Below are 12,209 nucleotides of genomic sequence, written 5' to 3'. Positions count from 1 at the left end.
TAGGGCGTTCACCTAGGACGGGGAAGGTGGGGTCTGCGCGGCTGGGGACCCGGTGGCCGCGGCGGGAGGGGCCGTGCGCCCGCGACCCCGAGAGAAGGCGCGGGAAGCTTCTTGGGGCGGAGCAGTCGGTCTCCGGAGGGCGCGGGGCTCGGGCTTGGGCGTGTGCGCCTCTGCCAGGGCCTCGAAGCCCCTGGGCCCGCCGCGCACTCCGCCGGACAGCCGCACGGCACAGACGGCCCCGTCGCCACGGACGGCCTCGCCACCGACACGCAGCGCCCGCGCGTCCTGGGTTCGCGTCGGAACTTCGGGCCCGCAGGTCGGCCGTCGCCCGGACAGCAGCCCCAGCAGGCGTCGCGGTCAGACCGACCCGCCCCCCGCGGGAGCGACCGCACGACCCCGGCCGGCCCCGACTTCTAGCCGAGAACGACGTCGCCCCCCCCCCGACGCCCGGCTCCGGCAGCCCGGGAGCTCCGGCCCCGCCGCACGCCTGCCCCCGGCCCGGCCGCACGCGCGCCCGCAGCCCCGGCCCGACCTGGCGCGGCCGGCGGACTCCCGCGCCGCGGCGGACGGCTCCCCGAGGGCAGGCCCGTCTCTGTCCACTCGTGAGGCGCCGGGCGCTGCCGCCCCGGGCGGGCGACCCCCGCAGCCCGCCTCAACCGACAGCGCGGAGACTCCCGCCGGGCGCGCTCGGCCGCCTCCTCCCAGGCCCGCGCGAAGGCAGGCGCCCAGCGGGGAGGGCCCCCCCACCTCGGGGCGGCGCGCAGCACCGGCGCCTGCCCCCCGCCCCCTGCCCTCCGAGCTCACACAAATGACGGAAAGGAAGCTGGGACCTTGGCCTCCGACTCAGTCTAGATGTCGCCATCGCGGCGCGAAGTTCCCCCACAACGACACCTCGACGGCGGCCATCTTGTCCAGGGTCGGCCGACGCCTTTTGACTCTCGCGCCAACCCGTACAGTGAGGGCGCCGCGAGCGGAGTTCTGCGCAAGGACGGAAGCCGGAGTCCCGCGCTTCCGGGCGGCGGCCGCGCCCCGCCCCCCCGCGGGAACTCCTGATTGGCTGCGGGCTCGTGAGCCTGCGCTCTCGCGATCTCGCGGGAGGTGCCTGGAGGGGCGGCCGTCGGTGCGTCTGCCCTCGCGTTCCCCGCCCCTGCCCCCGCCTCCGCCGCGGCTCCCGCCTCCGCTCCCGTCTTCGGCGCCTCACCGCCCTCCCGGCTCGGCCCGGCCCCCCGAGCGGCCGCGGAGACCGCGCAGCGCGGGAGGCGGGGTCCGCACGGTAAGATGGCTGCGGCGGACCCAGGCGGCCGGGCCGGGCTTCCCCGCGGGAGCGCGGCGGGCCGGGGCGCGGCTGGGCGGGGGCCCGGCGGGGGCCGGGGCGGAGCGCGGGGCGGAGCGCGGGCCGCGGGCGGCGGAGGGGCCGGCGCGGGGGCTCTGCCGGCTCCGAGGTCCGGGCGGGCGGCGGGCCGCGGCCCTGCGCGCTGCACGTCCAGCCGCCCCTGGTGTCCCGGCGGCGGAGACCGCTGACCCCCCCCGGCCGCGCCGTAATCCGGTGTTTGCTCCTCAGGGCAGAGCGCGCCAGGCGAGGGCTCCGACGTGCCGGGCTGGCCGCGCGCTGGAACGCCGGTCCTGCCGCGAAACGCCGCGCCGGCGCGCCCGGGGAGAGAACGGCGTCTGGGACACGCGCGGCGGAGCGCTCGCCGGCCGGGTGAGGACGGCCGCGCGGCCGGGGAGGCGACGGAGCCCGTCGGCTGTCCGCCTGCTGCGCTCTCGGTGCGCCACGTAGGGCGGGTCGCAGCTCCCCAGAGCGGCTCGCGCTGCCCGCAGCGTCCCGGTGCGGTGGTGCCAGGCCGGGGCTCGTCTGGGAAGCCGCGTGCGGCCCGAGCGAGGTCCGCGCTTGCTCGGAGACGCGGCACGGGGCTCGTCCTCGGCCTTGCTCTGGGCGCTGCAGGACTCGGTCGTGGGCCGGTGCTTCCCCCGCCGGGCTCTCCCCCGCGCGGTCCTTGCCCGGCTCCTGGCCCTCAGCATCCTCGTTCGGAGGGGGCCTCCCCAATGCGCGCTCCCAGCGCCGAGCCGGGCCTGCGGCGGAGGGGCCTGCGGGGCGTCCCGGCAGCGCGTCGAGAGGCGGCCCAGACTCGCCCCACCGCTCGAACCTGTTCCTCCCCTCGGGCCTCCCTCCGCGGCTGTGGCCCTGTCCTGTCCTCCCAGGTCTCAGGCCTGAAAGCTCCCGCCGGCCTCAGGGGCTGCTGTTGTGTGAGTGTGTGTGTCTGTGTGTGTTTTCATTCTGCGCACGCGGGCCGGCAGGACCGTCGCCTGCTGTGTCTCTGACGTTCCTGGCTCGGCTCTCACTGGGCTCTGCACTGGCCACCCAGTTTCCACCGCTGAAGTTCTTAATTCAGCGTGCGCTCCGCTGGCGTGCAGTCGCATCCACACTTACAGGCTGCTTATGGAGCACCGGATGGCTCACCACCCTCCCGAGAGCCCCGCTGGCATTCCTGGGGCACCTGTCCGCCCTGCCCACCCACGGTAACGCCGCTGAAACAAGCAAACACTGCACACTCGCATTTCCTGCTGCGGCTGTTGTTCGCAAGCTCTGCCGCAGCGCCCGTCCCTCTCCCAGCTGGTTCGTGAGAGTCACCCGTGTGGCTGTGTTCGTACTGTAACTGTTCTAGTGAATTTTCTTACGTGACCACACGATCATAATCCTTTCTCAGCAATCCTGACATCCAGATAGCTCAGAAAACCACAAGTTTTTGTGTGTTTTATTTTTTTGAACTATTGGATGGCAAAAAACCTGAGTTGGTGAAAGCTCTGAATCACTTCTGTTTCACTCAGTGTGGGTGTTCAGACCTGTCCCCAAAGAAGTAGTACTTAGCGTGGGGTGCCGCCCCAGACTGCAGTGCGAGTGTCATGTGACGTAGGTGAGTTGTGCCAACAGGCTTTATACAGTCTGCAAGATTTTTAGTTCCGAAACATACCTGCCTAAGGGTTCGGGGCCTGGGGTTGTGGTTCTGTGAACCAGTCTGTCTGTCCATGCTGCTACCGAATGAACAGCTGGGTGGGGAGCTCCCCTGTTTCTGCCTTTTTGAGTGGTGGTCCTGTGAGTGGGTTCGTGCGAGTCTGGTGCTCAGTGGGGAGCATTGAGGTCTCAGTCTTGCAGTGGGATTGTTGGCCTGTGAGCAGCTCTGCAGAAGGGCCAAATAACGTTTGCAGTTCGCATCTGCCCTGACGGCAGCATCGGAGACTTGGAGGGAGCTCTGTGTCTCTGTTGCACTCCTCAGTGTTGGTCGGTCCGGCGAGTGTCTGGCAGCGGACTTCTCGTGGGCACTGTGTCAGAGTGCATGCTTCCTTCGCTCCCGGCCCTCGTGCAGCTGCCCTCTGCCTAGAAGAGAATTGATCTAAATTCCTGAGCCTCTAAGGCCTTAGTATGACACGCCCCACCTCTTGACCTGGCAGTTCAGAGGCTCCTGGCTCTTCCTTGCACACATCCTGCCTCCTAACATCCCAGCTTTCTTTCTGGTCCCCACACTGCTTTTGGGCCTCAGGCCCTTTGCACTTGCTGTCCTCCAGATTTAAATCTGTTCCCTCTCTCTCTGTCACTTTGCACCATGTAGCTGTGTTTACCTCTGAAACGATCACAGTTGTCATAGAATTCTTAAGAATTTTTTTTTTTTAACCGAAGTATAACGGAGACCAGTGTTAGGTTTGTTTCTTGTGTACCGTGGTGGGACTTGACAGCTGTCTGGGTTTTGCTGTGCTCACAAGTATAGCCGCTCTCCGTCACTGTCCAGCCCGATGGCAGTGCCACTGAGTGTGTTTCCTGTCTTGTGTCTCTCATTCCCGTCGTCTTCACTGGTCTTGAAAATATTTTTTCTTGTAGAAACACGTCGGAATGAGTTACGCAGAGAAGCCTGACGAAATCTCGAAAGACGAGTGGCTGGAGAAACTCAATAACTTGCACGTGCAGCGCGCGGACATGAACCGCCTCATCATGAACTACCTGGTGACAGGTAACGAACGGCCCGCAGCCGGGGTGCTGCCCAGCGGACGTGCCCACGGTCAGAGCTGTACCGCCGATGTTCCTTGGTGATCTTAGCTTGTTTGCATGTTGTGAAAAAACACCAGACTGATTTAGCAAATTCGCGGATCAGTGTAGTAAAGATGAGGTCTTCTGGAGGTGAGATTATTACTCTGGGTGTCTGAGCTCTAAGGCGAAAACCTGTTTCTTGACCGGTACGGTGACGTGTTTACAGTTAATCAAGATAAGTGAGAACATTCTGAAGTACGTTGAAAGTCCCAGGTAACTGATCTCTTCGCCCCGGTCTGATAAATTACTGTCTATAGAAGGTGCGCCTGACTCAAAAGAGGAAGGGGGAGGGAAGGGGAGAAGCCCACAGAGACGGACCAGCGGCGTCTGTGGCTGACAGTCCTCCTCGATACTGGGAAGGAGGAGGTTGATTCTGTGCCCGATCCAGAAATGCAGTTGTCTCAGACGGGTCTGAGTCTCCTTCCCAGTGTTCCCAACAGTCCCCTTCCCCAGATCCGTCGACCGTCATTTGAAAGGCGACGAGGAAGTGTCTGCCTGTTGCTGGCGGGGTGGGGTGGGGGGACAGCACACGCACTGCTTGGGTGTTGAGGAGAAGTGTGGGCTCCCGAGAGGCAGGGGTGACCAGGTCCCTGTCACTTGTGAAGGCAAGCCAGTGTGTCCGGATGTGCCTGGGGGACACATGCCTGGGACAGACCTGCACCTTCCCTGCCTCTGGGCCTGGGCCACAGCCCTCTTTAAGGAGCCCACAATGTACTGGGCTTCGTGGTATTCGCTTTCACCCCTGGCTGGTAGGTGAGAGGTGTTTTGGATGGGATGGGAAGGAGTGAAATTCATTCTTTTCATTTTCTCTATGGGGCGTAACTGGTAGGTGACAGAGATGTTAATACCAAATCCCTAAGAAATTGCAGGTCATGTTGAAGGTTATTGGAGGTGAGTGGGCTTTCTGGGGCTAAAAATGCTTTGCATCCGTGTCTCGGTCGCTTTCTGAGCACTGAAGATGGTTGTCATTTTCAGAGGGCTTTAAGGAAGCAGCAGAGAAGTTTCGAATGGAATCTGGGATTGAACCTAGTGTGGACCTAGAGACACTTGACGAGCGGATCAAGATCCGTGAGATGATCCTGAAAGGCCAGATCCAAGAGGCCATCGCGCTGATCAACAGCCTCCACCCCGAGCTGCTCGACACGAACCGGTACCTGTACTTCCACCTGCAGGTGAGCCTTCGTGGCGGCGGCGGACGCTTCGTGCGCTTCCCTGTGGCGGTTTCGGAAGTCACGAGGCTGAGTTGCGTTACTGCAGTATGTTCTGGTTTGCCTGGGGAAGGGGTTTCAGGTAGCTGTGGCTTTTTGTACTTCAGAGGATGTTTCTTGCTTTAAAAATGCTAATTTAGGGGCACCTGGGTGCTTCAGTCACTGAGGCACCCGACCCTTGCTGAAGGCTCCGGTCATGATCCCGAGGTTGCAAGGTTGGGCTCTGCTTGCTTCTCTCTTCCTCTCCCTCTGCGCACGCCCCCCCGGCTTGGGTGTTTTCGGTTTCTCTCTCAAATATATAAAATTTTAAAAAATGCTATTTTAGTAACTCAGGGATGCTAGGAGGTCGTCCTCTAAGGTGACCTTTGACTAGAAACTCGCGCCGCACTGCCGGACGCGGTGTGAGCCTGTGTGCCTTTGCCGGTGACCAGCAACAGCACCTCATAGAGCTGATCCGCCAGCGGGAGACCGAGGCGGCGCTGGAGTTCGCGCAGACCCAGCTGGCGGAGCAGGGAGAGGAGAGCAGGGAGTGTCTGACGGAGATGGAGCGCACGCTGGCCCTGCTGGCCTTCGACAACCCCGAGGAGTCCCCGTTCGGAGACCTGCTTCATATGATGCAGAGGCAGAAGGTGAGCCCGCCGAGGGGTCCTCTGTCCCCCCCGCGGGCCTTCGGGGTGGGGCTCAGAGACCACAGCGGCCGCCTCTGGGTGGGTGACGCACGGTCGCGGCAGTGGCGATCCTTCCCTGATGTGGGGTCTTTCACTGTGCAAGGCCCGGAGCAGAGCGTTGGGACTGATTATACGATTTTCAGACGTCTTTGTTAGCTTCTTCTTTATCGTAGTCTTTTTCTTTGTTTGGAGACTTAGAAATAGGTGTCCTCGGGCCATCTGGGTGGCTCAGTCAGTTGAAGCCTCTCTCCCAGGCCAGACGTGATCGGTGCCGACCGCACCACTCGCTCCTTCTGGGCGAGGAATGTGTGTTTCACATCCGTGGGCATGCCTCCTGGTGACGGGCTTCGAGTTTGCTTAAATAAGTAACGAGCTCAGCCTGTAAGAACGGCTTCCAGGAAGTATAACAAGCACGTGGTAGCAGCCTTTCGCTGGTGCTCTGCGCGAGTGGTGGCTTTATGGGATGTGTTTATTTTCTAGGTGTGGAGCGAGGTTAACCAAGCTGTCCTAGATTATGAAAATCGTGAGTCAACGCCCAAGCTGGCAAAATTACTGAAACTTCTCCTTTGGGCTCAGAATGAGCTGGACCAGAAGAAAGTCAAATATCCCAAAATGACAGACCTCAGCAAAGGTGTGATCGAGGAGCCCAAGTAGAGTGCGCCAGTGGCCCTGTGCTCCCGCGGCCCGGACTCCTCGGAGCAGCCATCTGTGACTGAGACATTTTTACTGCAGTAGAGAACGCTTCCCCCCTTTCCCTCCCTTTCTTTCTTTCTTTTTTTTTTTTGATCTGGCATCTTTTTTAAAGGGAAAAGTGGCCCTTTTAAGCGCTGGGAAACTTGCAGTGAATGGCACTGTTTCTTTGGAAGTGGGATGCAGACTCTGCTGGCAGGGCATGTTCCGAAGGCGCGGACGGGTGGCGGGGCGCTCCTGCCTCCGGCTCCCGAAGGATCGCACCCGGCGGAGTGCTCGGTCAGGAGGGAATATTGTGAAACTGAGGCCTCCCGCTCAAATCTGCAAAAAGCACTGATCGTTATTTTGCTTTCTGTTAGTTTGTAGGCAGAGCGTACGTTTTCTCAGATCTCCTAAGACTTGCCAGGCCTCGGTGCAGAAGTTGTTTCTTACCCCTTGGTTTTTCGTTTTTGTTTTTTCATAGGAAAGACTATATAAATTTGTAAATCCTAATTCACAGACTTTTCTTGTGTGAGGGCATTGAGTTTGATTTGTTTTCCCTTTCGGTCTGGGTTGTGTGGCTTTTGGGGAGATGTGTGCCTGAGGGGTGGGGTTAAGTGTTTTTTAATTTTTTAAATATATATTTTGGTGCTGGTTGTGGTGAGAGATTCTTTCCTGGTGGATCAATGAACCTTCTCTTCTAGGCAGTTGTTGAAAATAAAGGTTTCTCTTTGATCTCAAGAATGACCAAACGGCCTCTAAAAAATTTTAATCATCTCAAACCTTTTGCTTTCGGGGTTTATGTCCCGGTGGTGATGGCAGTGGCATCACCTCGTCCCTGTGGCCGGAGGACCCCTCTGCCTGGTGTGGTTGGCGTGCTTGGGAGGGAGCACCCGTGCTGACAGCTGAGCCTCGGCCGCAGACGTCCCTGGCGGGAGCGCGTGCTCACCTCAGGAGGCCGGCACCGCAGCAGCTCGGTGTGTGCTTGCGGTCTCGTGGTGTTTGTGAGTTCCCGGGTGTCCTGATTCTGCGCTCTCCCCAGTCCCACCACCGGGGCAGGTGCTGGGGCCCTTGTGACTCGGAATCGAACACGTGTGTGTGGCCTCACTGCAGGTGTCGCTGCACACGGATTCTGTGGGGCGATCGTTACCGAGCTGTGTCTCGTGGAGGTGGTGGTGACGGTGCCCAGGAGTTCGCGTCCCCCGGTGGGAGCGCCCAGCTGCTGTGGCGGCTGGGACTCTGTCCTCACTGGGTGGATCCCCGTGCTGGGATGGGGTCTGGCACCTGTGGCTTCACGGAGGGAGATGCCCACGGCAGCTGAATTGCTGGGAATGTGTTCTTGTGTCTGGCGAGGTTGGGCAGGCTTGTGGGTGCTCCTGTAGGTCAGGTGGTGGCTGGGCCCTGTCCCCCGCGTGCCTGCAGCCCTGGGCGGCGGTGTGAAGTGATGTCTGTCAGCTCCTCTCCTGCCGCGCTGTGGGAGCAGTGGTCTCCTCGGGTGGGCAGGAGCCTTGGGCAGGGTCAGCTGCCCTGGGGGGTCAGTGATGCAGAGGCAAGGTGGTGCGGGCTCGGGGGGCTGTCCTGGCCTCTGACTGCCCTTCTGCCCTTGTGGTTTTGTGAGGATGGAGGGCGGTCTTCTCGACGCCGGGGAGCAGACGTGTTTCTGCTCTGACCGTCTCGGCAGTCCTCTCCAAATGGGACCTTTCTTGGGGGCCGTTTCCTCTGAGGCTTGAGCGTGGTAAGTTAGAGCTAAGGTTTTGGTCTTCAGGCAACTAATCATCACGTAGAGCAGAAGCTGGAAGAGACAGCAGCAGCGAGGTGTGCGTGAGCCTGTGTTCGAAAAGCGCCGGAGGGCTCAGCACGTTCCTAGTCGTGTATGTGAGGTCATTTACGAGCATAACTTACATACGATCACCCGGACACGTTCTTCGCATTAGAGGGTGTGAGATGCGTGGTGGCGGGAAGTTCTGTATGCAGGAGCCACCCAGGAGCCAGCACGGCCCAGACGGGCTTTGTCACGCGCAGAAGCGCAAGTGAGCGGCCGTAGGACGGCGTGCGGGCGCGCGGTCACCTGTTGGGGCCGCGCGTGGCGTCACGAGCAGGCGCTGCTGCCAGGGCGAGCCGGGTGTGGCGCGACGGGAGCCCTGGCTGTGCTCCTGCCGGCCTGGCCTCTGTCTGTGGCCTGCTTCGTGCCTCCTGTGCTGTCCCCGACGGGGGACCTGCTTTGGCAGGAGCGGCTCTGCGGGCGCCTCCCGTTTGCCGCCTTCCGCGGTCTCTGTCTTCAGGCGGACAGCAGACGTTAAGCCATTTCGAGATAATGAACATTGAGTGTAATTTAATTTTTCTTTATCTCCTTTGGATCTTGCTGTTGTGTTTATTAAAATGTGAAGTTTTACATAGTTTATTCTTTTTACATTTTCTTGTGGAAAGTGCCTTGAAATAAATAAAATTTGAGAATACTCTGGTACTTTGCGTTCCTGATATCGTGAAGTTGTGTGAGGAATAACCCCCAGTTTGGAGTCTTTACGAGGCGTCGGGATTATTGCAAACCCAGTGAGAGCTAATGTACTTGGACGTTTGGATTAAGGTTTCCAGGTTCTAGAAAAGGCAAATGTGCTTCGGGACTGGTCTTCGGGATGGACTGAAGACCCCGTGTGTGAGGCGTCGGGAGCAAGGAGGCGGCTCTTCCTGCAGTCGGGGTGCTTCCTGGGGATAGTCTTCGTCAGGCAGTGTGAGGTCTGTGTCCTGGGACAGTGTTGGTTTGGGGGACGGGTGGAGCCGGGGCTTCAGAAAGAACTGTGCACATTGTACGTTCAAGTCAGTGGCGTCTTTGGGGGAATGGGGCAGGACCCGCTTCTGGGAGTTACTGTGGAGTCCCAGCATGAGCGGGAGGCCAGACCGGGACCGCCAGGCCGGCGCGCCTGCCCCCCAAGATGCCGAGCCGAGCACAGTAGGTCATCGGGGGCTGGGCTGTCCGGCCTCAGGAGCCCCGCGGTGTGGCATTTTGATGTGTATTTGGAAACCACGTACTTCGTTTCTATAGCGGGTATGTTTCTGTTTCAGAAATGTGTTGCTTTTTCGGATTTAAGAGTAAATTATATTGTCTGCATCAGTCATGTGACTTTGGTGTCCCTCCGTGGCCAGCCGCAAGCCTCCGTGCGCCCCTGGTTCCGAGTCCGCGTTGCTCCTGAGGGCACGTGTGCCCGCCACAGTGTCTTCTGAGAAACGCAGGGTCGGTTGCTTTCGGTGCCTCTTCTTAAATTCGTGGTCGACTTCTTATGTTTTTCTCAGAGTTGTTGCCTGGAAGGTCTCTTGTATTTTTGCGCATAAAGATACTCTAATAAGAATAAGGAACTCAGTATGACACCCGGTCCTCCGGCAGCCCGTGTGCGCGAGCCGGCAGGAGGAGGCTTCAGCCTCGCTCACCTCGAGGCGCTGCTGTTCCGTCCCCTCCGACCAGCACCATCCGGGGGCGCGTGTGCACGGCTGTGCGTGTGCCGTGTGCAGTCTGTCGCCTGTTCTCCAGAGTGGTGGTCCTGAACTTTCATTTTTGTGAAGGAAATAGATTGGGGCCACCTACCGCATGATTTTAACCTGAGAAGTTATTTTTTTTTTAATACTCCTGAAACTTTCCAGACATTCAGAGTAGAGGAGCTACGCGGTGAGCGCCAGGGCCCTTCTCCCCGTAGGGCCTGTGCCACGGGCAGCCGGGGTCATCAGCGCCTCGTGTGAAAGGCAGTTGTGGGACACTTGGCAGAGACGCGGAGTGACAGCTTTCCAGTGCCTTCTAGTGAGTGCAGAAGTGAGGTGCCTCGTGCCAGAGCAGCGGCATCATGGACTGTGGCCCCCACGGGTGCATGGACATCGGAGAGGGGAGAGCGACCCCCCCATCGCTCTTCCCCAGGTGGCGATGGTGTCCGAGGCCTTCCTCACGCCGGTGTGCCCCTTCTCGCGGGACACTGTGCCACGGTTCTTAGAGCCGTCCCCACGTGGAGCACTGAGCGCGTGGGTTTGCACTCGACACTGCGGAGTTTGGCTGGGACCACAGTCCCCGGCGCATGAAGCCTGTCTGTCTCGGATGTTGTGCCTTAATTCCCAGACGCCATCGAGGCCCTTTTCCCGTCCTCGTCGTGATTGAATTCCGTGGATGTAGAGACAGGGTTTGCGTGGGCCTTGGGCATCTGTGGCTATGCGGACTCCGTGCCCTGGGGGGGTCCTGAGCCGCTTGGCCCCCACAGGACACTAGGCCCCAGCTCTAGCAGCCCGAGGGCCTTAGCGGCTGGGGAGGGGCAGTCTGGGTGAGCTGGTTGTTATATCCCTGATGCTGTGGGCCAGAGGTCTTTTTCGTTGCAGGGTGGATGTGGTGGGGCGGAGACGCCTCTGTGTGGTCGGGAAGGCCCCAGCTAAAGGCCAGGTGGATGGGCTCACTCTGACCGTGGCACAGAACATCCGTCGGACTCCTCTATACTCTGCTGCAACCACAACCTTTGGCAGACGGAGTGAGAACCGGGGGCAGTGGCTTTATCCGCACGTCCTGAAGCAGGTCGCACTGCAGGCCCCCTGCCCAGCTGTGGACGTGGCCCAGGCCAGCGTGCGTGCCGTGTGCTGCGTGCTGTGGGGCTGTGCCTCCCGTCTGGAGCTGGGGGTGAGGAGACAAGGCTGCCGCTGGCCCCTGCTCCTGGGACTGCTGGACTCAGGTGTCGGAGCGCTGCCTGGCTGTGACTTCTCTCCCTGCCACGCTGCGACTGACTGCTCGCGCAGACCGAGGCATCACGTGGCTGGCCTTCTCCCAACTGGCTTTCGGAAGGGAAGCAAGCCGGAGGATCATTGAGGACTCCCCGGCTAGGCCACAGGGGCCCCGGGGGGCTGGGAGGGGCGGGCAGCAGAAGTACCCAGACCCGGGGGAGGGGGCGGTGCTGGTCCCTGCACGGCTCCAGACTCATGGGCCCAGCGAGTCTGTAATCTCTGGGCGTCCAGGCGTATTTTTAGTGTGAAACGTGTTGCACAGCGCTGTTTTCAAGACTCACGTAGTGAACTCACCAGCACTTTGAAGAGAATGACCTGTTCCAAAACCTTCAAGAATTCCACATGTAGAACCTATATTGCATTAAATCCATTTGTTATCATAAAGCTCATCTTCCTGGTTTCCAGTGAAATCACACACAGTTCGTTGCCCTTGTTTCCCTCTGCCGCTGTTAATTCTGCTCAAAAGATGGCTTCGTCGTCCCTCCTTTGGTTCCTGAGCACATGGTGGGGGGGGCGCGGGGGAGGCCCGGCCGGTGCCATCCCAGTGGGGCCGGCTGTGCAGGCTGGGGAAGGTGGGAATCAGCCCCTGGGGCTGGAGGTGGGGGAGGTGGAGCCTGTGCTGTGGGGCTTTCCCAGGTTTGGTGCTCAGGGCAGCGGGAAGCCTTGGCAAGATGGGCCAGGCTGCCGCGAGATGGGTGGGTGGGGGGCGTGAGGAGGCAGCCGTGCAGGACAGCACAGTGCGGCCCAGGGTCCGCTCCTTGCCCTTGGGTCGCGGTGTGCACGCTGCTGGCTGGGTCCTTCCTGTGGACACGTGAAGCCCCCTGCGAGGGAGGTCCAAGG

General features: G+C 60.5%; 2 protein-coding genes across 5 annotated transcripts in view; one reads left to right on the top strand and one right to left on the bottom strand.

Moving 5' to 3' along the window:
- The window catches only part of DIDO1 (death inducer-obliterator 1), a 50,208-nt gene extending 49,285 nt beyond the window's left edge, over window positions 1–923 (bottom strand). The window contains exon 1 of the mRNA XM_080813446.1: window positions 831–923. The gene's annotated coding sequence lies outside the window, so the exon portion shown is untranslated. The remainder of the gene's footprint in view (window positions 1–830) is intronic.
- A 157-nt stretch (window positions 924–1,080) lies between these two features.
- Window positions 1,081–7,370, top strand: GID8 (GID complex subunit 8 homolog). Of its 4 annotated transcripts, none has more exons than XM_080814745.1 (6): window positions 1,081–1,273; window positions 1,562–1,702; window positions 3,875–4,004; window positions 5,057–5,253; window positions 5,751–5,918; window positions 6,438–7,370. In XM_080814745.1, the coding sequence occupies exons 3-6, from the start codon at window positions 3,887–3,889 to the stop codon at window positions 6,609–6,611; spliced, it is 657 nt and encodes a 218-aa protein (XP_080670871.1). In that variant the 5' UTR covers window positions 1,081–1,273; window positions 1,562–1,702; window positions 3,875–3,886; the 3' UTR covers window positions 6,612–7,370. The 4 variants fall into 4 exon arrangements, with proteins under 4 accessions (XP_080670871.1, XP_080670870.1, XP_080670868.1 ...); XM_080814742.1 differs by having other exon boundaries at window positions 1,087–1,273; window positions 5,721–5,918; XM_080814743.1 differs by having other exon boundaries at window positions 1,092–1,273; window positions 1,562–1,767; window positions 5,721–5,918.
- Window positions 7,371–12,209: the final 4,839 nt, after the last annotated feature.

The sequence above is a fragment of the Martes martes genome (genome assembly GCF_963455335.1).
Source record: "Martes martes genome assembly, chromosome: 9".
In the NCBI taxonomy this organism is placed as follows: Eukaryota; Metazoa; Chordata; class Mammalia; order Carnivora; family Mustelidae; genus Martes; species Martes martes.
Note: the sequence above shows the minus strand (reverse complement) of the source record. Positions and strands in the feature narration are given on the sequence as shown.